We start from the raw sequence: 24,578 nt of genomic DNA on the forward strand, positions 1-24,578 counted from the left end.
GATGTTCTACTCGGCCTTTGATGAACTTTGTCTTCTATTTTACGTCACAAAGTCGTAGCAATTGAATACGATTTGGATTATTGCGTTTATAGGATTAAAGTCACATTGCCACTTGCAATTATACTGACAGATGGAATCAGACAGCACCAGAGCACCTTTTATATGCTGTATATTTTATTGTCTTTTAAAATCATTGCATCAGGCTAGAGAGAACCGTACAGATGAAAGAGTACCTGTGAGAATGAAGAAAACTGCAAGCTGTACAGGAGAATGGAAATAAGTCATATGTCAAGTATGACAGACCAACAGACTGAGGGTGAACACGAGAACTTGTTTTTTTCTTTGTGTGTGTGCGCGTGTGCGCGGGATTCGTCACAAAACGGAACAACCAAGAGGCTGAAACAACAGTGCTCCCCCTCAGTTCACGTGCACTTTGGTGTCGCTTTTTGTCACTGCTTCGTTCACGTCCACTGTGAACAGCATCGACATTCAGATTAATACTATTTAGTATTTTTTTTCATTATTATTATTGATTTAGCTGAACCTTCTGATACGATTTTAGCATGACGGCCAACCAGTCTTTTCTCCAAGGTTAACACTTGCAATGATTCAATTGAGGGAGCTAACCACTTATTAAATGGATATAAAAACCTCAAATGCCTGGCTTTTGTTTCTGATATGAGAGCAAGATCGATCATTTAAAAAGCTTTTCTTCCAGCGTTATTGCTACCCATGAGGGTGTGTAGACTTGTGCAATTACATGATCTCGGTTGATTATTCTTTTGCTTTCTTGTTTTGTTCCGAGTTGTTGAGGTCATAGGTCAATATCATGATGACATAAACAAAATGTGGCATTTGAACAGGGGGGTGTAGACTTTTTATGTCCACTGTACAAAGGCTAAACAAAAAGAAAATCAAACAAGCTTTTTGACAAATGAGGAAATCCTTTTGTTCAAATAGTGCAAAAAAAAAAAAACCTAAAACAAGTCTTTAAGATTTCTTGATTTATACATGGGTGTCATGTAATATTTAAAGTTATTCAAAGTTATTTACAATAAAAATGTTACCCCATGAAATATCTGAGAGTCATCACAGAAACAAGATGAAAATAAAATGCAACATACAAGGCTCAGTGTTTTTTGAAGCAGGTTAGGTTGAATACAAAGTTGGAAAATAGAGGGATCGCTGTTCGAACAACTCAAACGAAAAAACCCACAAAATATTAACAGGAAAAAAGAAATAAACAACAAGCAATATTTTCAAGTTTAGAACAACAGGAAATAAAGAAATGCAAATCAATCATGGCCACTTTGAGGGGTAGATTGACTCGGAAATGGATATTTATTATTTGGTTAATTACATTTTGTAAACATTTGTATTTCTTTCTGTATTGAGCAAAAACAAAAATTCACGCTAGCTTATCTTTTTCTGTATAGGCTCTGTAAGGTTATTATTAAACAAACAAAAATCAAAACACAAACAATTCTAACAGACTTTTTTCCCCCTCCAAAAAGCGAAAGAAAAAAAATATACACTTCTTGCCATCATTGTTTTGATTTTGCGAAGAGCTGCAGCGAGGAGAACGACGTACGTACGCGCTTTTGTTTTGTTTTTTCATCCTCAGTCAGGTCGACAGATTTTTCTTGTGTTGGACGCTTTCAGAGTCACGATGCTTCACTCCATATTTTTTTTTTGTGGTCACAAAACAACTCACAAATATTCCAAAAGACAATGAGAGACAAAAAAAAATACATCTCTCCACTATTACAAAACAGCAAAGCAGCCAGGTTTGCGTTGAACATATTGTATGCTATAGCCTCGGCGCCGTAAATATCAAGACATGAACATGAGCTCGCTTCATCGTCTGAATCATCAAGTTGAATCTAGTGAAGTTGAATTCTATTGGACGAGAAGCGCAAAGTACGCCGAAGCTCGCGGCAGCTGATTCGGAAGAAAAGCGTCAACGACTCGCCCTGATTTCCAAGCCGCCGCACAGCCCGAAGACACCTCGTTAACATTTGTTTCAAGCGCCATCCAAACGATAAAGACATCATCCAAAAATAGAGATCTCAAAGTATCGACTTGAAAATAGTTCTTCTCTATCACATCGCTCACGTTTCAAACTTTGACACACAGCAAATTGCATGTTCCTCGTCGCCCGTGAAAAAATGTGCTTGGGGCTTTTCAAAAAAAGATCATCTACAGTGTACCAAAGCCCATGAAAAAATATTTGGATTCTTTAAATGATCAACAGCCGTATAGAAAAAACGCGTTTCACCCCAAAAAAGGCAGGAGCAGGAAGGGAAGTGAAGCGCGAGCGTGAGTCCCGAACGCCACGCCCACATCGCGCCCGTCTGCAAATCGCCGCTCACAAAATACGGCAGCCCAAAGCGTTCAGCAAAAAAAAAAAACGAAACGCTGAAACGGGAGCAGATCCAACGTCAACCGAACATCCCTGAAACGAGTTGCGCTCAACTGACAATCACGAGCGACACATCCCATAACGGCGACCTCCACATTGGGAACTCCCGACACGGAAACCATGACAACCACAAAAAAAGGTGGGTTTTTTTGATGATTCCTCAAAACACGCTTGTGGTTAATTAGTCTCGATGCAACACCGAGCAAAGTGTATGAGAAGCCAGCTGTCAAGTATTTGAAGAGAATTCAAACTTTTGACTCTCAAAAAGTTGAAGATATCGGGTGAAATTTCAGGAATCAACCCAAAATGCACTCAGACTTCGGAAATTCCGAGACTCGCCCATCCTGAAAAATGTCTTCCTTTCAAATCGTCGGCTGGCGTGGACGCTTTCGAGCGCCTCGTGGTCCGCCATGAGTGCCGATGTCAAAGAGCGCGGTCATTTCTGATTTTCTTTTTTACGTCACGAGGGGCTGCTTTCGAAAGCCTCGTTGTCGCGGTAGGCAAAATCCCGCGGAGATGTTTTCTTGAAGCGTCTTTTCTCGACTCAACGAAAAATGCGAGAGGATGAAGAACTCATTTTTCCAGGTCATGGCAGCGGCATTCGGTGGACTCACGCGTTTACAGCATTTGAGAGCGGAGACAAAGGCTTGATTTTTCATGAGTTTGACAATTCAATGTATAGAATTGCCTTTTTTTTCCGTTAACAAGACGGGTCGTTGATGGGTCGCATTTATTTTCACACATGTGGACTATCATTGGACTTCTTTGTGTCCAACCTTTTCAATATTTCGGTACATTCGGCGCAAGTGGACGTCCAAGAACATCTTGCCATTCATTCACGTCTTAAAAAAACAACACTGAATGGTTGGAAAGTCGCTTTGAAAAGTTTAAAGAAGGCCAAATGAATTTCGCTTGTCACGGTAACGACGCATTTTCAGTTCTCCCAGAAATTTCACCCGCAATTCGAATAGTCCACCAAAAAAAGGAAAGTCTTGGTCCAAGAAAAAGGATGAAGGACGTTCGCAAGGGCGCATCATTTGACCGAGTCGTTCGCCCTGGCCGAGTGTTTCATCGATTGGGCAGGCGACGTTCACAATGTTGTGTGAATCGCAGACAAGACCAAAAAGAAAAAGACGACGTGTGCAAAGTGAGCGTGCACCACGTGAGAGCAACAACATGGAACAATTCGAGAATACATGGAAACAACGAGGAGGCGCGACGAAAGCCGACCTGACATCTAAAACACGCACGCACGCCTCAGACGGAGAACGGTAAAAAGCACGGCGGGCGCCAACAACAACCGAGAAGCGAGGACGCGCTCATCACTATTGACAAAAGGCACTTTCAATCTTTCGCTCGCTTTTTTTTTTTTTTTCGTCGAAGCAAAACGCGAGCGCTGACCTCACCTCCGAGTTCGACTGTGCAGAAGAAACAAGTGTGTGCAAAGTACAGAACAAGTGAATCCACCTGGCCAAGATGCCGGAAAGGAACAGTTGGGAAGTTGCTTTCATTTCCAAAAAAATTGGAAAATAAAAAGTATCAATAAACACAAAGATGACTTTCGAAAGTTAGTGAAAGAAGAATAGTTGTCAGTAAACACGATCACGGAAAGCGTACTTGATGTCAACGTCTTCTCATCGCCCTTCGTCGCACGCTTCTTTCGTTCAACAGCGGAGTTTGGCCACGTTTGATTTGACTTTTTTTTTTGGAAATCCAAAAATATGAAAGCCTTCTACAAAAATACCATTTCTTTTTTTCTGGGCAAGAGTACGGTCTAAGCGCTTCACGCTGGACATGACATAAGCTCGGAAAGCCAGACCTGAATTGAAAGGAAGATCAGAGAAAATGGAAAAGCTTTTTGTTCTGCGCGTACTCGCGTGTTGCGCAAATACGAGCACGCGTCATGCGTCAACGTTTCATTCCGGCGTTTACTGTCAAAGTGGACCCACTCCCGTTCGGTTCTACTTCACTTGGAACGCCAAAAGACTTGAGTTTTAATCTTGATGAGTTGTTTTCATTTTAAATGACAATTTTTAGTTCCACATTTTGATTAAATCGTTATTGGAGTTATTTGGAATTGAAGCAAAGAGTGGCTTTCAATCATGTGAAATATACTTTTTGTTTTTCAGAACAAATGATCTCATACTTGGTCTCATAAATTTGTGTAGCACGACAGGTAGAAAAAGCAAACGCGAAGGACTCCGTAATCTCTCACAAACAAACAAAAAACGATTTAAAGTTTCTCGGTTTTGCTACATGAAGAAAAAAAAGGAGCTCCTTCATTTGGCTCACATTCGCTCGATGCAGGAAACGGAATCAAGCGCCAGTCGGAAAACACAATCGACTGCGAATCGGTCTGAAATCGATTGTTCTATGCCTGCTTTTTCTTTTTTTTTTCTGTGCATGAACAGCTCTGTGAGTCAAGCTTGTGATCCAACGAACAATCAAGCGCATAAAGAGGAACTACCTTTTTTTTTTTTAAAACATCTGCAAGGCCCGCGGGAAAAAAACAGTCTAGCTCGGAACCAAGCAAATACAGTACCGAAGTTAGAATAATCACGCGACTTGATGCTGTGCAAGCGCCTTGGCCTTCTTTCGCATATCGCAAGCAGACACGCCGAAAAAAAAAAGCACTAAGAGTTGCGTCAAGGGCTACAAGTGCAACAGTCTTGAAGAGGACCCAACAAGAAAGAAAGAAGTTTCCGCGATTTTCAATCATCCTGAGGAACTGCACTCAACATACGTGTCCATTTCGTGTATCGTGACGGGAACGGATGTACCGTGCGTTATTAGTTGGATTCTTATTTCTTTTTAACCGGTTGTCCCTCCTCAATTCAAACGGAGGCAAGCTGAGAGAGAGCAACCAACCAAAGCGGTTGGAAATAAAGAACGTTTCAACACCCCCCCCACCCCAAAAAAATTTTTAAAGCTGCAGCTTTGTCTACTTTGACAGCTTTCCTGTCCACGAGCGACACAGGCTTGCGCTCATTCAAAGCTATGACGACCTACTCACACAAGCGTCCAATTCAATTGGTCTTTTCTCCCACGCCACAAAATGTCCCCCAGGCTCCAGTGACGACGCCACCGCGGTCCGATCGCTTGTCAGCCGCCTTAAGGTGTGAAGCGAGCAGCCTGCTTGCGGCAAGCCGGTCCTTTTCAGCTCAGGCTTTTGTCTACGGAGAGTTCGCAGGCAGTGTGCCGAATAACACTTCGGGCCTTTGTCTAGAAAGGGCGATCATGTGTTCAAGGCAAAAAAAAATGCCGCCCGTAAAATATTCCCATCATTGCTGCCTCCTCGTCTTCAGAATTTTTTTTGGTGTGCTTATCCTCGAACACATTTTTGTTCTCGTGTTTTTGTCTATTTTCACGCTGGCTTTGTCGAGTCTAAAGCGGCTCGCCGCGACGGGTTAACTGTAAAGAGCTGACGGGACGAGTCGGCATGCACGCGGCCTGCAAGACATCTCCGGCGCCACTCGGATCCGATGGAAAACGCGGCCCGGCTTTTAGTCGGAGAGTCATGCTTGTGAAAATTATTTTACTCGCCACTTAAACGCAAGAGCGACCGCTTCTTCAGAGTCCAACGAGACCCTATCCCCGCCCCACCCACAACCCCCCCAAAATGTACGAGAGTGATAACCCCCCCCTCCCCCGTGTCTGCTGGTGGTGAATTCATCTGGGATGCTGGTTGTGATTCTGCGAGCGGGCCAGGACCGGGTAGGCGAGATTTACATTCAGCTGGTCGTTGTGTTGGATCAACGAGACGTTTTTGTAGTGAAGCACCAGATCTTTGAGGGACGAGTAGAGATTGTAGGGCTCGGCGAATCCGTAACCTGTGGCCGTCTTGTTGATGACGCAGTGTTTCGTGTCTCCGTCCACGCTGCAAAGAGAAGGAAAAAAAAAAAAAGTCAGCAGAAAGACGAGGCGGAGTCTCAAGCAGGGATGGAAATGGAGAAGGATTGAGTTGAGGAGGGAAAAAAAAGCCTCACAAATCCCGAGACATGTGAAAGTAAAAATAGAGAGAGAAAAAAAAAGCAAAAGAAGTCAAAAGAAATAAAGTAAAGACAAGCGGGAGACGCTTATTCGTGCAAGTGGCTTGGATTGCACATTCGATCGTGACGTCATTCCGAGCCGGACCGAGAAAAAAAATTAAAAAAAAAAAATCAAGAAGAAATCGTTTTTTTTTGGACTGCATTTGAGCAACTTACACAACCGAACAGGCGTAGGAGCCTTTCTGTGATTGGCTCTCACGGATGAGGAAGGTTCCATCGCATTTGCCTCGCAACAATTCCTCGGCTTGCGTGCGCTTGATGTCGCCCACGTACCAGCTGCACTCGTCATGATGGGGGGAGCCCTCGTCGTCCTCCAGCGAGGACGAGCTGGAAACACACACGCCGGCGTTACATTTTGCGGACGTGCTGCCGTATTGTCAACACACACACACACACACACACACTTACTCATCAGCATCATTCTTTATGCCGAGCCATTCGTTAATCTTTTTCTGTCTTGTGCCCTTCTGCGTCAGCCATCTGGAAAAAAAAACGGCATCACGCAATCAAGACTTTTTTCTTTGAGTGAACCTTTGCGAGTGTGTGCACGCGTGGCCTTACATCAAGTATTGGTCTCGAATTTTCCGGAGCTGCATGAGGTCAGGTTTGAGGCTGTTCATCTTCTTGTCGATTTCTCGGTGATCGGAGACCTGCTCCCTCAAATCCTGCTCCAGCTTCCGCTTGCTGTCGTGGATCTCTTTCACGCGAGACTTCAAACGCTCCGAGTTGCTCTGGATTCTGACGAGAGCGAGTCGCGGAAGTGACACGTGACACAACGGACACATTGTTTAAGCCAAACTCACTTCTGAATCTCCTTTTCGTTGCCCTCGCGCTGGAAGCGCTCCAGAGACTCTTTGCTGTAGCGCTCCTGAGTCTCGCATTGCTCCTCAAATATTTTGATGGTCTCGTTGAAGGCCTCGATGGCCGTGCGCTTCATCTGCAGTTCCTGTCAAACGATCGCGATTGACCGGTGACCATATTTATGGAAATCAAGTCGATACTCCAGGTCAAAGTCGAATGAAGAAAAATGCAACAATGGCCGACAAGAGAATCTTACTTGCGAGGTGCGCGTGTAGTCCTCGTACAGCGTGTCGTACTCGCGGCTCTTCTCCTGGTATTCGCCGTGATAAATCTTCAGCTGCTCACCAACTTCCTCAATGCTGTTCTCCTTCACCAGCTGGACCGAGCCAACAAAAACGTGAATCAGAGTTCGAAAGAATCGTGGAGGAGGAAATATTTACTTCATTTTCTACATCTCATTTGGTGCCGTTTTTTTTTTTCAACCCATTTGACGCACTCGAGGGCGAATATTAACGTTGACGATGGCAAACGTTGACTTTTCTCTTTGCGCGCAACGGCGACCCACCTGCTGGTATTTGGAAACGGGGAAGAGAAGTTTGGTGTCCAGCTTGGCGTTGTACTGGGCCAGCGATTCGTGTCGGTAATGATTGATGAGCTCCACCACAGACAGGAAGGTGAGCGGCTCCGAGAAGCCATAACGGCCATCGCGGTGGTAAATCTTGATCAGTTTGTTGTTGCCTCCTCGCCTGTCGTGGGCGGAAAAAGGAGAAGGAGAGAAAATATTGACTTTTAGATTTGCCGTCCAACGCAATTTGAGTTGTGTTACTTCACCTGAGGGTGAGCGTGTACTCGCCCTCCAGTTTGCTTGAAGCGTCGCGGACGAGGAAGGTGCCATCCGGAGTGTCTCGCAATTTCTCATTGACCTCCTCCCTGCCAATGAACAAAACTTCTCCTCGTCAACATTTTGCACCGCAGCCGATCGAACTCCAGTTCGATTGCGCCGTCAATGTCCTTTGCAAAACATCTTTTTGTGAACATTTTTCAATTTGAACCTACCTGGAGATTTCCCCCCAGTACCATTCAGCATCACCAAGAAGGGCGCTTGCGTCCGTCACGGCTGTGGGCGTCGCTTTCGTCTTTGTTGGCTTTGCGGGAAGAACTAGAAAAAAAAAGACATTTAAAATGTGAACCAGATTTTTTTGGGGGGGACATGGTTAAATTTCAGTAAACTCTCAAGTAGGATCGATGTCAGCGTTTCCACTTGCGGAGTTACGACGAATGACTACTTTGAATGGGATTAAACTGAGGAGCAGCCGCTCGATAACGGACGGCTGCGATAAGGAAAGAGAGTTTGTCTCTGGCATCCAATGAAACTACCTGGCGGTGTGAGGTCTCGTTCGGCAGTTCTCTCAATCAGAAGCCGTTCCACGACGAGGGCAGGCAACTCCTCATCCAACGACAACCTGTCAAGTCACGATTTGACAATCGATCGACACCAAACGAAAAGAAGCCCGGCGGCCACGGTGACCAAACTTTACAATGTGCTGGAGGGGCCCGTCGTCCTCATCAGCAGCGGTCCAAAGATCTTGCCCAACGTGGGCGTGTCCAAGGCGTTGCTGGCCCGCGCCTGCGTCACCTTGGCCAGGTGCGTGAGGAGGTACTGCAGGGTGAGGCGGTGATGGACATGGACGGCGGATGAGCTCTCGAGGACCCGGCTGACCTCTCGGTGGTGGCGGCCAGCGACGGCGCCATCTGGAGGACGTGAAGAGGAGCCAACGCGAGGTTGAACATCGGCCGCTCTGCGTTTGTCAGCGTGAATTTAGAGGTGGCGGATTCGAGTCGGATGACTTGACTTGAAGCAGCCAATTTGAAGACCGAAGAAACACTCGGCGGCTCTTTGACTCCTAAGTTGAAAAGCGCGTAAGATTGGCCACTTGTTTTTGAAAAGAGAATGGCCACGTGCGAGGACGCCACTTGCCTCCCAATGCGTGAAGATTAGCTTTAGATCACGATTATTGATTACGCTGCGATTTGTGATTCAATATCTTGGTTATTACGATTTTTCTTATATTACGACAATTTAAAACCCTCCGAAACAACACATCAATGAAATCATTATTGGAGTCAATGCAGCCCGACGAAATGTGCTCTGTACCTGCCGCCTGCCGTACGACTTGCTGCTGTCGCGTGATGGCACTCTGTAGGGACGCATAAACGCACGCAGGGATGACAGGGGAGGGAAGCTCTCTCAGGTAGCGCAAGACACATTGCGACAAGATGCCCACGTCTGTCTGCGTGAAGTCGCTCTCTGCAGAACACAACAAGTCAAGCGTGTTCATTTACAGGAGGTTAAAAAAAAAAAAAACACACACACAACAATGCATGCTACGGAAGAAAATGCGTCGTCGTACAGGAAGGAAACATGCAGGACGGTGGACCTCGACGACTCGATTGGGACAAATTCAACTTAAAAAGCGCTCGTGAAGAAGAGCAGCGTGGAGAGTTGAATACACTCGGCCATCTATTATTTTCTTCGGCACTTTATTTGTTATGGAGGATTTTAGGGGTGTTTTTCGGAAATTCCATAAAGATGAGGTCCACTTGTCACGTTCTCATGTTGTCAAAAACAAGAGTAGACCTGCGGCCGCAACGGCAACGGTCGCCCAGACGGGCAAAGTGTCAGCCAACTAAGAAACAGACGCACAAAACAAACTGCACGCTCTCCCAGGCAGGCATTACATCTTAAAGCCAAATACGCTCATTGTGGCAGATAACGCCGATGGCGCCCCCAAGTGGACGACAGCAATAACTCCTTTCTTGTGTCATAACACAAAAGAAATTTTAATTCCACCAATCGATGGGATTATCGGCAGAATAGTCCGTTCTAAACATAATTGATAGATGCTGACGGAAAGAGCCGGGCCGACTCACCGGCAATTAAACTTTGCATGAGGCTTTCTGAAATGGAGGAACTTGCACTTGTCCGGTACAGAGTTGGGGAATCCAGACCTAGGAAAAAGAGGAAAAATAATTCTGGCTTCAGTCACATGACGTCTCCAACGTGAGCACTATGACGTCAATTTTAGACGGCAGGGGGCGCTGCTGGATAAAATGTCAGCCTTTGGAGATTGCAGAAAACGGCTCACTTTGTTTGCGTCACTCTTATTCCAACAACGCAAAATTTGTCAGAACAACGAACGGGGTTGCAACATTTTTGACTTGAGTTCCCACAGCGGCTGATCAAGAAGATCTGATCATTTAGAAAGTTTTGACATCTTGGCTTGAATTCAAACACAAATGAGGGATGAATCTGCTGCCAAATCATAATAAAAAAAAAAAAACTAAAAAAATAAAAATAAAATAAGCTGATTTATTGAACTTGTTTAATTTCAATGCGAGTTGTTCCTTTTAGTCTTGCTCAAATGGAGTCCATGAAATGTTTTCCTTGAAGGAATTTTGCACAGTGGCGTAGTGTGTCAAACGTTTGTGGCACTTGGACGGACGGACACACCAAAATCAACTTCACGCATGGATGTTTTTGGTTCCTTTTAGGATCCACAAAAAAAAAAGGTCGTTCCACAAAAGGCCAACTCAAGAGAAACATTTGATATCCCATTTTCCACATCCAATTCATGCCAGTACAAGCTTTCTTTTTTTTTTCTCTCCGACTTCCACTCTGAAAACTTGGTGTGAACTTCTTTCCAATGCATCAAATCCTCCAGGAACATTGAGTCCCGAAAGTTTGCATCGGAAGAGTCCTTTCTTGGGCTCTCGGGAGTTGAGAAAACCACGCCGCGCAAAGAAATCCAATTCATACTCAATGCAGTGACGCAGCGCGCGAGAAAAACAGAAAGGGACGTGCTCGCCACGTTGCCGTCGTCAGACAAAACCTTGATGAGGAAGTTCTGACTCGGAGTGCTTTCGACGCGCAAGCAGGCAACAAAGGAGGCAACGTGACCGGACCCACTCGGTCGTCCGTCTACACTTGCGCAAACGCCGGCATGAGGCCCAGGAGCAGATGGCGCGAGGAACGGGACAGGCGCTCAAAGATGGCAAGACAGCGAGTCACTCGGCGGCCTGACACGGATATCGGATCTACCTCGCTGCTCCACGGCTTGGATCAGGCTGACGAGGGCGGCGGGAGCCGTCTCTGGCGGCGTGAACTGCTCACTCAGGTCGGGCGCCGAAGCGGCTGAAACAACAACACAAAGCCACGTTACGCATCCGGCACGGAGCGTCCGCAAAGAAAGTCACGGGGGGCCGTCAGATTGACAAGCCCACACTTAAAAGTCTGCAATGCTCAAGAACACGTGACGAAAAAGTCATTTTTGTCTTTTGCACACCCGACCGACCGACTAAACTGGTGGTGCTCAAAATGTCTGCATTCACCTGAAAAAAAAAAATAGCTGTCCAAGTATCACCAAATATATGGTGTTTAATTCTATTCCAAATGGCTCAATAATGTTGTGACGTCCAAATGTGAGAAACGACGTCGTCAGTTGTGAGCTATTTCAAGTTTTTCATGCAAAAAGCAGCAAAACTCGTTCCACGTCCGTTCCAAGCGTACGTGTGCAAAACCCAACATGCTTTGAGTCCAAGTGAAAGATTAGAGACGAGAAAAAAAAAAAAACTTTTCCTCCATCGCTTGCCCCCCTCCCCTTCTTTTCTTTTCTTTTTCTCTCCTCCTCTTCGCTGCGCTCGGTCCCGCTCACCGCTTCGCCTTCGCTCTTTGCGTGAGTGGAGCACAATAAAGGATTTAATCAAAACTCCTGAACAAGCAAAAGCCCTGTGGCAGTCGTCCAGGCGCGGCCCGGCCACCACATCCAGGCACGCAGCGCCTCCTATTCGGTCCCGGGAGCTTGGTGGGGGCTCGTTGGGGTCAACACCGGGAGCAGGGAGGGCCGGGCCTGACCGGGGGCTTCTGTTCCTGCCGATTATTAATTTGGGGAGTTCAACAAGAAACGCTGTGTCAGCACATTCCATTCTCGCTCGCTCACTCGCTCGCTCTCTGCTTCTTGTTCTCACTTTCCCTGAATGTCTCGCTTTCGGCCCTTTTCTCCAACATTCCTTGTCCTGCTTCTCTCCAGGATTTTTTTTTCCACTCTCTCTTCATTTTGCTGCCTTTTGTTGTCAACCTTTTTTAATCCAACTTCTCTTTCCCCCCCTCCGTTTCCATGCCTGCCAGTTAAACATGAAAACTTTGCCTGGCAGCGTCTTCGGCACACACAGAGCCCGACGACGTCCGCCTCTTCTTTATCCCCGTCGGCCATCTGGACGGGCTGCCCCCCCCCCCTCTTTTCTCAAGCCAGTAGCTCTCACTCGGGTGTACTTGTGCAGTCGTGACATGACGCTTGGCACCGAACGACGTGACACGATATCATCGTGGACAATATGCCACGTTTAGAAATTGCAATTCTGGAAAGATGGCGTGACAGATGGCGTCGCTGAGCTGGAACGCCAAAGGAACAAAATCAATTGACGCCATTGCAAAATGTCATCGAGCGAGCGGCGGAGACGCAACGTCATCCGATCGGTCGTTGGCTTCTCTCAAGGGACCAATCCTGCCAAAAGCTGTCCGGACGGCGTCGTCTTCGCATGATAGAAGACGTTACGCTTTACTTTCTATTCTACAACCGCATTCGTTGGCGGGGACGGCGTTCTCGGCTGGAAAGTCCACCTGTCGCCACACCTTTTTTGTTTGTTTTGCGACGCGCCAGCTCAGCATGTTTTGTTTTTTGGGGGGGATCCATCATTTATTGATCCCATTTTCTATTAATAATCACCTAACTATCGCGATACATATCAATATCGAATTGTCGGCAGTTATAGCGTTTAAAAAAAAATGAAATTATGGTCATAATTCATAAGAGGGGAGCCCTCTAATCTTGTTGCACTCTTGAGTTCAATGACAATAAAGGGATTTCTAATTCTAATTCTAATTCTAATAATGCAAGCGTAGCAAAGTGGTTTTGGGAGTTCTTTCTCACGTCGGTAAAAACTATTTTCTGTCAAGTCTAATTTAGTACGAATGCGACGTCAAATTCTTCCTTAATTATGAATAATTGTGATTTGAAATCACTTGAGAAGAATTGTAATTCTGTTCATGATCACCAGTTTGAGTAAGCAAAAACGAGAAAAAAAAAGTGGACATTTGGACCCTGAAGAGGGATTGCTTACTCGAACGAAGACACATCGGCAACGCACGCTAGACATACGAATCATTTTGAATCCTCTTTTGTTTGTCACCTCACAACGCAACATTTTGTGTCACCTCAGCTGTTGTCGTGCACTCAACCATTTAGTCGACGTGCATGTTTGGCGAGACTGCGATTGGAAGACGCGTGACAGATTTGCTGTGCTCACGTTAAGGTTGCGAAAAGAACTTAAAGGTGATGACGTCAGGCTCCTGGCGTCTGAGTGTTAGAATTCACACCGCTGCTGAAGATCCATGTCATGCAAACAAAAGTTGAATTTAGGACAAGCCGCCAATGCCGACATTCGTCTTGCGGAAAAGCGCCACGCTCATTCTCGGGGAAAACTTCGACGGTGACGAAAGGCTCCAAAACTCACATGCAGCTAAATGCGGAGCTAATTATTACATGCCGAGCCAGGCGGCACGCAAACGGAAGGGATGAGCGGAAGGACTTGGAAAATTCTCCCTTTGAGGAACGAACCGTCATATTGACCTTGCAAAACAAAATGGACGCCATCATCTCGCGAGATGTCGACTGTTTCAAGAAGGATCGCAAACGTGAAGGCTGCTTGTTTTTCGGTATCATATCGGGGCGATACAGGCCCTATTTGTGAAGGCCGCCGATACGAAAAGTTCTAACCTCGAGCAAGTCCTTCTCTCATTTTTAATTTCTACTTCTTATCAGCTCGAGTCTTCCAAAAGAGAGGCCGAGCCAATTCGAAGTCACGCCGCTCACACCAAACGTGCGTTTGTCTTGTTCCGTGTCGACAAGACCAGTTGGTGCCTGGCTCACAATGACGAGTAACAGTCTGCAATGCGGCCGCTCAAGTTTCACGGCTGCGTGTCTTCGCTCAACTCCCACTAAACAGACACGCAAAACTTCACGAGCGGGCAAGAGCAACCTGGCCAAGCTGTCGCAACTCGCTTCCACGCCGCACGTGTTCAAGTTGGTCTCCACCGCAAATGCACGTGACGCGTACACAACTCCAGATCGCCAGTACTTGGCAGAAACTGGATGTTTGAACAAAAAGAAAAATAACTGTGAGGTTCTCCCGTCACTTGACTTAAGATATTGTTACTCATAATCAAAGTTATTTTAGTGAACAAAAAGTAACAAAATGAACTAAAATGATTTAGAAATGTTACATTTTACGTTTACAAAACTAATTGTCGAAGAATTGTTTAAAAAAAAACAGCACCGCTCCTCGAAGGTGAGTTTGTGTGTTTCAAATTTAAAAAGCAAAACTCAAAACAAAATGAAAATGAACTATCATTAAAATTCCCAAACTACAATAACTCTGCTCTCTCGGGAATATTGAAAAAAAATAATAAGCATGTTAGGTGAAAAAAAAAAAAGCATGCATATATGGTCACTAATGCTCAACTAATTGAGACTTAGTAGCTTGAAAGTGATGTTGAACTGAGTCATGTGAGCTTCTGAGTCCAGATAAAAACAAAAAACAAAAAAAGTGTGGAGAAACGTCAAGGTGAACATGGATGACAACGTTCTGAAGGGCCACCGCGCTCCCGTCCAAGTAATCCTTTGACATCGTCCCCCTAGTGGTCAGACGGAGACACTACATTACCAAAACACCGTTACAGGCGACAGTTAAGTGAAACGTGTGGCAACAAAAACTAAATGACAATTGATTCAAGTGGAAAGGCAAACAAGGTCATTAATGTTGTTGCAATAACATAACAAGACCACATTTAAAATGTCTTTCTCTTTCTCTCATACTAAATAAAAAAAAAATGCACCGAGAAAATGAGCGCAAGGAAGCCGTGCGACCCGAAACGTGCTGCAATTGCCTAAGTCCAGGAACCGAATCCAGCTGGTTGCTATGCTCGCAGATGAATGGTGTGGCTTTGGCTTTCACTATTGACCCCCACCCCATGCCCCCTTTTCAGCCTGTCCACATCTTTTCCCATTCTCTACCGTCCGTCTCAGACACTCTCCCACCTCCTTCATGGATTCTTTGAAAGTGTTTTTCCAAGTAGCACGGGGAGGGAGAGGAGGCCTCTCCTTTCTGAGAACTGGCCCCGCTTACATGGTTTATGGGCGCCCAGAGACAGTATCAGACGTGTATGTGAATCGGGGAGCGAGGCTGCAGAAAGAGGAGGAGGGAGGAGTTTGCAAACATGCCAGAGCGTGGTTCACCTCTGCAGGCAATTGCAGTCAAAGAGTCAAAAAAAAAGGCAAACAAAAAAATGAACTCTACAACAACTCAATTTTGCTCGGGAGCACGGTGCCAATAGGAATTTTTGTCTTCATTTTGATCAAAAAGTCAACTTTGTTGTTTCTTCACGAAGCTTTTAAGTTGGGCTTGCGACCATAATCATGCAAAGAATCAAATTCCATGGCTGTCTTTTACTCGTGAAAACACGAAAATTATTCTGTCAGAAAGGTTTCAACACTGGCATCATCAAAGATGTATTTCAACCCAAAACAACAAATGATGAGTTTCTTTTTTTCCCCTCCCCTTCAGTAGTGTGGACCGTCACCAGCACATCCACGCACAGTTCCAAAAAACAACACGGGCTTCCAGCCCAAAAACGGCCTCTTCACTGGATGCCGCAACTTCAGCTTAATGTAGTTCTTGAATCTTGCAAGCGAGAACGCGACGCTGTGGATAAGGCCGCCGCGGACAAAAGCACTTTTTTACACAATGGCCAAAATGTCGGAGAAAAGAAAGTAAGATTTGTCCAATTTGGGTCTGACCACAGTGTCGTTGATTCATTGCAGCGCTCCGCCCCCTCCTCGCGTCTTTGAGACGAGTATCACTTGGTGCTGCACTCGCAGACAATTTCTGCTCGTTTGTCTCCGTGTCCGTCAACGCGCCACCAAAAACTCAAAGGAAATTGAGCACTGAAATTGACAAGCACTCAGAAAACCTTTTGTGAGAAAAGAACACAATTTCCTTTTTCCAAAAATCTGAATGCGGGACGCTTTAGTCGAGCGTGTCGTGAATGGCGAGTTGCCTCAAGCCGAGGTAATGCAGAGTTCACAGTTTATGCGCTCAGAGCCAAACCTGGGCCATCTGTCAAAAAAAAACACAATTGTCGAGAATACGGCTTTGGAGCGCAGGTTAAGGCAACGACAATTGTGAAGGCAGGCTTTTTATTACAATTCACAACATTTCGGATTTGTGGCATTTTTCACCACACTTGATTTTGTCATCTGAAATCCAAAAGGGTGTTGCCGAGGTGTAATCAACTCTTTCTCGTCCCGGAGGAAATATCCACTCGCTTGGATTTGGATGAAATGCGAATCAGGTTTGACACTTTTGAGAATTGCACAAACTCTCTTGAATTAAGATGATCAACTTTTAACGCTATCAACGCAATATCAATTTGCTCTCAAAGGAATCTGGAGACATTTTTCTCCCTTTCTATTTTTCACATTCCGTTGCGTTTGTTTTATGATTTTGAAAGCAATTCTTTCATTCTGAGCGCTTGGAAATATTTTCTCAGAAATGAAAACATTTTTTTAGGCCATTGACACGCAAACGCGTCAAAAATAATTGAAAGAATTACTAAATCAATGCCCGCACTCCAAAAATAATTGCGAGAAGTAGAAAATAAAAGTCTTCTCATCAAAGTCTCTTTTCCGCTCGTAAACATTCGAACAACGAGAGTGGATCAAAATGGCATTTTGAGCCGATTCATAAATATTTGTTGCCAACGTCGTTGAAGAACATCACATCGCATTATTACATATTCACAAATAATTTTTTTTCAACAAGAAAAGATTGAATTTAGATTTTAAAAATGGCAATGACTGTTTAAAGTGGAGCTGGATAGCGACCGGCGTGAAACGGAAAATCGACACAAAACTCCACAAGAGATACAGCCATGCGATGTCACCGTGCCACCAAACTTCGCATTATAACGCAAATAATAATGATTATGATTGAGGTCATTTTGAAAAGAATGCACACGCCGATGGAAGAAACATTTCTTCAACAAGCCTTTGATGGTTATCTGACCTGAGTGTGCAAAACTGTGACTATAGGAAACATGGCGCGTTTTATTTAGGTCAGCGGTATCGGAGTATGTCAGCACGGAGATAGAAATCACGCCGTCAACAAGACCCAGACGATTTGCCAGAAATGCTTCCAAAAAAAAAGAAAACCTTCTGAGTGACGGAAAATTGTCTAAAAAGTGAATGCACCTTCAAAGACACAAAATGAATTTTAAGAGGTACACGGAAGAAAACACAAGAACAATGTTCTGACAAACTAGAATCTGAATATATCATATGTACTGTAAAAATAGGATTATATATATATATATATAATTTTTTAAGTGCATTAAAAGAGAAGTCAGAAATGTCGCTACAAATGGAATCTTAACGATGGCGTACAGCCCTCGGAAAAGGCAATACACATTTTAATTGACATCCAAGATAAGGTCCAGTCACTTGATTGGCCCCCGGGCCTGGAGTTGGACACCAATGGAAAAAATGTGTCATGCATGTAAAAATATGAAAATAGAATTGCAATAAAAACGAAGCATTTTCTCATTTTTGACAAAAAGAAAAAAAACATTTGTCACGCGTGTCCTTCCAGTGACATTAGCGCATGATATTGAATTTGAAGAAACAACGCTCGTGGCCTTACCTTGACATGACTCCGGTGTGGGAGCGGCGGGAAGGGGTCGCTGAGATCTGGCTTGACTGGACGGCAGCGCCATCTTGACGGGGCCCACGTATTCCACATACGTTCCGGGGAAGTCGCCTCTCTGCTTGGAGCGCTCGTTGTAACCGAGAAGCCAGCCGAGGCACTCGGGCTTCTCGGCGCGGCCCTCGCGGTAGTTCTCCACGGACAGCAGCGAGGCCTTGCTCACAATCAGGAGGTCGCCCGGCTGCAGATCCAAGTCTTCTTCCTGGTCCTTGGTGAACACGTAGAGCGCACGGTACTGGAAACCTTCCGTTGCCATTTGGCCAGGGAAGCACGATTCAAAATGGCCGCCGAGTGGAGGATTTTGATGACGCAGGCCGAGTCTCCTCGCAATAAGAGGGTCCAGCTCGACGGGGGGTGGAGACGAGCCACGGAGTCACCCGAAGCTGAGAAGCATTTTCACGCGTCGGCAAGGTGGCTTTTTTTTTCAGACCTGACCGGTGTTGGGGAAGTGTTGCACTTTCCTCAGCTTGATTCCCCGGTTGAGCCAGATGATGGAGCAGAGGGAGCGCGTCGGCAACATGCTCCTGAAAGCGGCGAACACCTGCTGGCGAGGCGGCCGGCTTCTAAATTTGCCAGTCGAGGGCCGCGCTGCTCAAAATTTGAAATTGGAGTACCGGCGGCGGAGCGGGACGGCCTTTAATCCTCTTCGGTTCTGTAAAGCTCCCACATGTTCTGCTCCAGGGATTACGTCCAACCTGCCGTATATTAAAACCACAAAAAAATAAATAAATAAATAAATGTGCCAAAAAAGCAGGAGTCATTAGAGCAAGTCTGGATAAACCAAAGCGGTGCCTTCAGTATCGAGGCGCATCGGATCTTAAAAGCGCCTCAAAAAAATGTCGAACGGAGTCAGAAAAGGAGGAAGATCGCGTGACGATGCTGCGTCATAACCAACGACAAGCGGACTCGCTGCCCGGACGGGAGCCGGCGTTCCCTTCGCTCGCGCCTTTAAAAGATGCGTCACAATTTGCTGAACTTTGTCTGTGAAATCGGCATCGCCGCGCAAACCATTCCAAGAAAAAGATTTCGTTGAAGGAGAGTACCAAGGAAGCAAGGCTCGCTCGAATTTGGCGGAAGATGCAAAAGGCTTCCGAGTCGTTTGCTTGCTGGAGAAAGAAAAAAAAACGCCAAAATGTTTTGGGCTTCATTCTGTCAAAAGAGTTGCATTCGAACGGGCCGAGACGATTCAGAGTCAAGCCATGCCAAAGCCGGCCGGGCACATCACAAAACGTCCACTCAATGCAGCAAAAGGCAAAAAAAAAAAAAAAAAAACGAAAGCGGCAAATAAAATTCACACCATGATCAAATATCAACGTCATCGCAATATCAAAATCTGAAAATGCGATCAACGTCGGTTGAGACGCCAGCGGGCCCGAACGTCGCAAAGTTGCATTTGAAAATGTGGACCGGCGAGCGAGCAAGAAGGGACGAGATGAGCGTTTGCCGATGAAGCGCAAACATCGGCGGCCAAGGACGACCATTATGCGACGGAGGAGGCGGGTCGATGCAAGCCACGACATCTTGAACGCCGGATGCGGGTTTTGGGGTTCGCGGTGGCACGACTTGCAAGCCATATCGGATATAAATAAATAAACAAAAATAAGCGTAGGCCCGCTTTGCGAGGCCCAACGTGGTGCAACCAAAAGCGGCGGATGGATGAGCGCATCTTGTTGGAGCGATGCCTTGCAGACACCAAAATGCTTTGAAAAAAAATACGCCGAATGGAAGTGGTTCGCTTTGAATACCGAAGAGGTATGCGTTGGAAGCACATGACACCGTCGGTCCCCTCGCGACATTTGGAAAGAGAACATAAATTCCTTACGCAGCGCGTCCACGAACAATTTCTTTTTTTGGGGAAACGAAAAAAGAAATGCGAGCGATGGAAGAGTTATGGCGTCGAGAGGATGCAGCCGAGTGCAACACTCACCCCACTTTTGGTCGAGAGCGCCGCCGCGCCGGACAGGCTCAGCCAGACTCTCCGTTCAACATCCTTCGCAGTCGACAAGCGAGCGGTGCCAGGCGAGACACGTGGCACTGGCATACCCAACCACAGCCCGCAATCCTCACACCACCAGAACACAGCCCCCCCCCCTTTAGTCCTACCCCCTCCCTTCTCCCTCCACCTGCTCTAACCCAGTCCTGCCTCTGACTGACACCCCCCGCCCCCCCCCCCATCCTCACTCAGCAAAAAAGTCCAATGGTGGATCCAGTTGCCGTCCGGTTTGTTTACAGTCCGAAGGCGGCGGCGGGAAACAAGTTGAGGAAAAGTCAACGGCGAACGTTGCGGTCGCGAGCGCCCTCGTGCGCGAATCCTTTTTCCACGACTTAGTTCCGGCGTGCGCAAAGTGCTGCGCGTCGCGCAAGGTGAAAGAAGAGTCGTGCTCCGAGAGTGTTGAAGAAGCAGTCGGCCGGCTCGGCATCGCAAGATCCATCCCTTCCATTTTCTAGCGCCTTATTCTTTGCTTTTCATGGACGACTTTCAATTCAGCCCGAGAAGGAAAGAAAGAAAAGAGAGAGAGAGAGAGCGAGAGGAGCACTTTGCTGTCAGCGGACTCCAAACGGCTGAGGGAGACCACCGGAAAATAATTAATGAATAGGCAGCAAGTAACTCACTGTTGCTAGAGCGAGGGAAAGCTCTTCCCGCGACGTGATTGGCTGCCGCCCGCGCCACGTGCTACTCAGTCACCAGAGAAGCCGGGCAAATCAAGGAAACGTTCTAATATTAGAAAATGTTTCTAGGCAGCCATCATGGATGCGACCCAAACAACTGCACCTTTTCACCACGCACGGGACTTTGAGTTGACATTTCGGACACACGTTGGATGAAATCAGAGATTAATCTGCATTTTGGAGAAACGTTCCAGTCGAGGCATATTCAAATATGGTGGCAACTGGCTGGCAAATAAGTCGCGCGCAGAAAACGGAAATCATTGACAGCGTTCAAAAATGTCATTCATGTGTGACGACGTTGCGCTTGATAAAAAAGATCATTTCATTTGAATGACTTTAATCCACATTTATTCCTGTATTGTTCAATTTTGGAGTCAGGTATTTTGGAACGACACAAATTCGCATCTGAAATTGATAAAGGATGAAGAGCATGTTTTAAAAAGCATCCACCATTTGTGAAGCTGATCTGCACTATAAAATAAAAAAAATGTCTTGGTACTTTGAGGTCAAGCTTGTGAAAAATAGGAGTAAAAGCAAGTTTCACATTTTTGCGGGTTGGATAAAAATAATTGCAAAAAAAAGAAATAAAATAACATTGTACGGTGCAGTATTTAGCCACAAATGACTCCAAATGTGTTCTTTCTTCATTTGTTGGTGAGATTACATAACATGTTTCTGTTCAATCTAATCTCATCTGTCCGATTTAGCAAGCAAACTCAAAAGTAAAAGCGTCACCATTTCATCATCGTCGATCATCGTGTCGTTGGGTGAAGCCAAATTTGACACGTTTCATTTTCGGAGGGATCAGGTGTGGCGGCAAATGCAAAGAGTTGCAACGGTTTACCGTGACAGTAAGTTGAGTGGGGAGAAAATAATAAAAAAAAATAAATAAATAAATTGTTCAGATCAGATACGAAGCAAAGCGCAAAGACACCAAAAAATGAGACGATGGCTGGAAAAGAGAACGTGATTGCTGGTGAATGGAAGGAAATAATTAATGCTGCAAAGTTTGTGTTGCGACTTTATGGCTGTGCTGCTGGAGGACGACTAAGGCAGCACCAACACGCGTGCGCGCGTGCAGGCGTGCACGCGTGCAGGCTGGCCTTGGGCCATGGAGCCACATGCAAGTGAAAAATCGACGGCGCCGCAGTGGAGACGTGAGACAGGCCAACCTTTCACGACGACGTCTCCTAAAATGGACGCTTGGGTATCGCGCAATTTTCAAGTAATTCAAGGCTTTGCTTTGCAGCAAGCTCATAAAAGTGCGGCGTTGTGAGGCGCTTCGGAGCCACGACACTCACTTTCACTCATTTTCTATTTGGAGCACAAATGGAAAAAAAGTTTTAAAAAAGTTTTCTTCTTTTTTAAATACGGCATTTCAGCATTCTTACGTGCTATGAAATTGTCAAATTAAGCTACATCGCAGTTCATCATTCGCGTTCGCGCAAAAGTGATATTTTGACGGGGAAAAAAATGATGATGGTAGCCACCTGTGCTAAAATCTGCGACAACCTAAAATGAAACAACATCCGCGAAATAAAAATATAATCAGTATTTGTTTTAGTTTTTCGTGTTTTCTGTTAAAAATGTGGCCTTTATTTTATTGTGAACATTGTCGTGTTTAAATTTACGACGATTAACTCTCTTTGGTTTGATCGTATAATGAGCTCGCGACTGACGGCCAAACAACTTGTCTCTTATTTGTAGAACTTGCCAGTTGGAGTCTTCTTTTCATTTCAACAACATCCACTTTTTTCTGACATCAAAAAGTGTTTCGATGGCGGCCCTAAAGATATTGTCCGTTACTATTTTTTGATCAAATAGCACCATTTGAGTTTAACGGGGCCTCCCCTGCAGGAGGACCTGGAACAAAAATAATCCCAGCTGGACTCCTTCTGCTGAAATGTGAAGTGAGGGAGCATACGTTTAATTCCAACACCTTTGGAAAGTCACTCTTGGCATTTAGACAAGATTTAGCCACTTTAAAAAAAAAAAAAAGACTTTCAGACACTTTAGGCCTACAACTCACAGAGCAACGCAACATTCTGTACAATGGCATTAAAAAAATAAAAACTATATAAATGAATAAATACATTGAATTTTTACCCGTGCAATATTTTTTTACACATATGTTTTGGATCATTTAAAAAAAAATTGTTAGCTTTTTGTGATTTTGTGCCATCTGAGTTTCAATTTGAATTCAAAAGACATTGATTTTTTTTTCTTTGACAGTGATTTTTTTTTAACCGTCAAATTTCTAAGAAAGAAATTACTTTGATAAGAGAAACATACTTGTTTTAAAAGCAAAAAAGTCAAGCAATTGCAAGCTAGCATTTAAATAACGTGACACGATTTTTTTCTGTTCTCACTGTGAGCACAACATTGAGTAAGTTACTCCAAGAGGTTTTTTTTTTATATTGTTGTGTGACATCAAGCTATCGAAATGGTATTGTACAGCAATGACAATAAAAATGAATCATTGACTAAAGGCAACGTGATGTCATTTTCAGTCGACAGCAACGCGAAATTGACTTCCCGCTGAGATGGATAAAAACAGGCGCCGTGTTCTACTTAATCATATTCCACAAATAACAATCAGAATACTGTCATTCCATTAGTGGGGGTACAAAGTAAATATTATTGTAGCAAACATTTTTGGAGAAAGTCTGTGGGTTTACTTTTATTTGTCTACTTTTAACACAAATATCTGTACCACTCGTGGCACGAAACAATCACTGCTCAAGTACAGTTCAGTTGTATTTAACTTTGAAATTCAATAAATTTTAATAAATTTCAACTTTAAGAACTGTTTGTTTGCACACATTTAGGTCGCTACAACGTCAACTTTTATGTGCAAAAAGTAATATTTTGATTGAATTATAAATTACGTTCATGTTATAGTGGCTACAGTAATTTTAAGATATTAGTTTATAAGAATAAGACCATCCAATTAGAACGGTATAAAATTGTTAAGGAGTAATAAATAAATAAAATGTCAACGACTGGTGAATCATTCGCCACAAAATCATTTCATAAAGCAACAAAACACTAGTTAGAGAAAGCAACTTTTAACGAAATAAAAACGACACTGCGTAACTTTGCGACACTTGCGAAGCGAGGCGGCTCGCAACATTTACTGTCCAAATAAGAGTTCAAAATACCACTTTTCGCCTTCAAAACGTCCAGAAAATGTGATCAAGTGAAACTGGTGTCGCCAAGCGCGATTTAAGACTTCCATCATTTTCTAGTAAGTTACAGTGACTGCTTCGAGCTCCACTGGAAATGTGCAATAAGTTGGAGGAGGTGAGAAAAAAAAACTCACCCGTGGATATTTCTTGAGTCTTCTCACTTTTTAGTGGCGTCGTTCGAAGCTCAGCAAAATGGCAGAAGGAGTCGCTCAATGTTGGGACAAAGTTACACGGACACTTCCAGCGGTGCACGGAACTTGCGGAAAACTCTGCTTTTTTTCACTTCGCCTTCTTTTCCTTTCGCGTTGAGATTCAGAACTCCCTGCTCCCCTACGCAGCCATTTTCCAGCACGGGAGGGGAGGGAGGGGGGAGGCCGACGCGTGGGAACAGCCAGGACGACAGCGGAAAGAGCCGAAGCAGCACGGAAATGTACGAACCCTCTGGCAATGGCTCCGGAGGGACGACAAGGCCTAAAACAATTGACGAGCTAAAATCATTTACGTTGCAAATAATTCCGAATTATTAATGTCATAGGAATTTAAAAAATGTCTATTTGAGGGGAAAAAAAGTAG

General features: G+C 45.0%; 1 protein-coding gene across 4 annotated transcripts; it reads right to left on the minus strand.

The window, feature by feature from the left end:
- Positions 1-152: 152 nt before the first annotated feature.
- pik3r2 (phosphoinositide-3-kinase, regulatory subunit 2 (beta)) lies at positions 153-24,352 on the minus strand. Of its 4 annotated transcripts, none has more exons than XM_088310807.1 (16): positions 24,140-24,352; positions 18,085-18,842; positions 11,372-11,464; positions 10,204-10,281; positions 9,428-9,580; positions 8,811-9,024; positions 8,650-8,735; positions 8,329-8,431; positions 8,104-8,202; positions 7,838-8,018; positions 7,529-7,648; positions 7,275-7,417; positions 7,033-7,209; positions 6,880-6,951; positions 6,628-6,798; positions 153-6,299 (listed from the first exon to the last, which is right to left on the minus strand). In XM_088310807.1, the coding sequence occupies exons 2-16, from the start codon at positions 18,401-18,403 to the stop codon at positions 6,092-6,094; spliced, it is 2,217 nt and encodes a 738-aa protein (XP_088166933.1). In that variant the 5' UTR covers positions 18,404-18,842; positions 24,140-24,352; the 3' UTR covers positions 153-6,091. The 4 variants fall into 4 exon arrangements, with proteins under 4 accessions (XP_088166933.1, XP_088166932.1, XP_088166935.1 ...); XM_088310806.1 differs by lacking the exon at positions 24,140-24,352 and adding an exon at positions 20,075-20,219; XM_088310809.1 differs by lacking the exons at positions 11,372-11,464; positions 24,140-24,352 and adding an exon at positions 20,075-20,219.
- Positions 24,353-24,578: the final 226 nt, after the last annotated feature.

This window comes from Idiotropiscis lumnitzeri, chromosome 12 (genome assembly GCF_059441095.1).
Source record: "Idiotropiscis lumnitzeri isolate Australia: NSW breed Sydney's pygmy pipehorse chromosome 12, RoL_Ilum_1.0, whole genome shotgun sequence".
In the NCBI taxonomy this organism is placed as follows: domain Eukaryota; kingdom Metazoa; phylum Chordata; class Actinopteri; order Syngnathiformes; family Syngnathidae; genus Idiotropiscis; species Idiotropiscis lumnitzeri.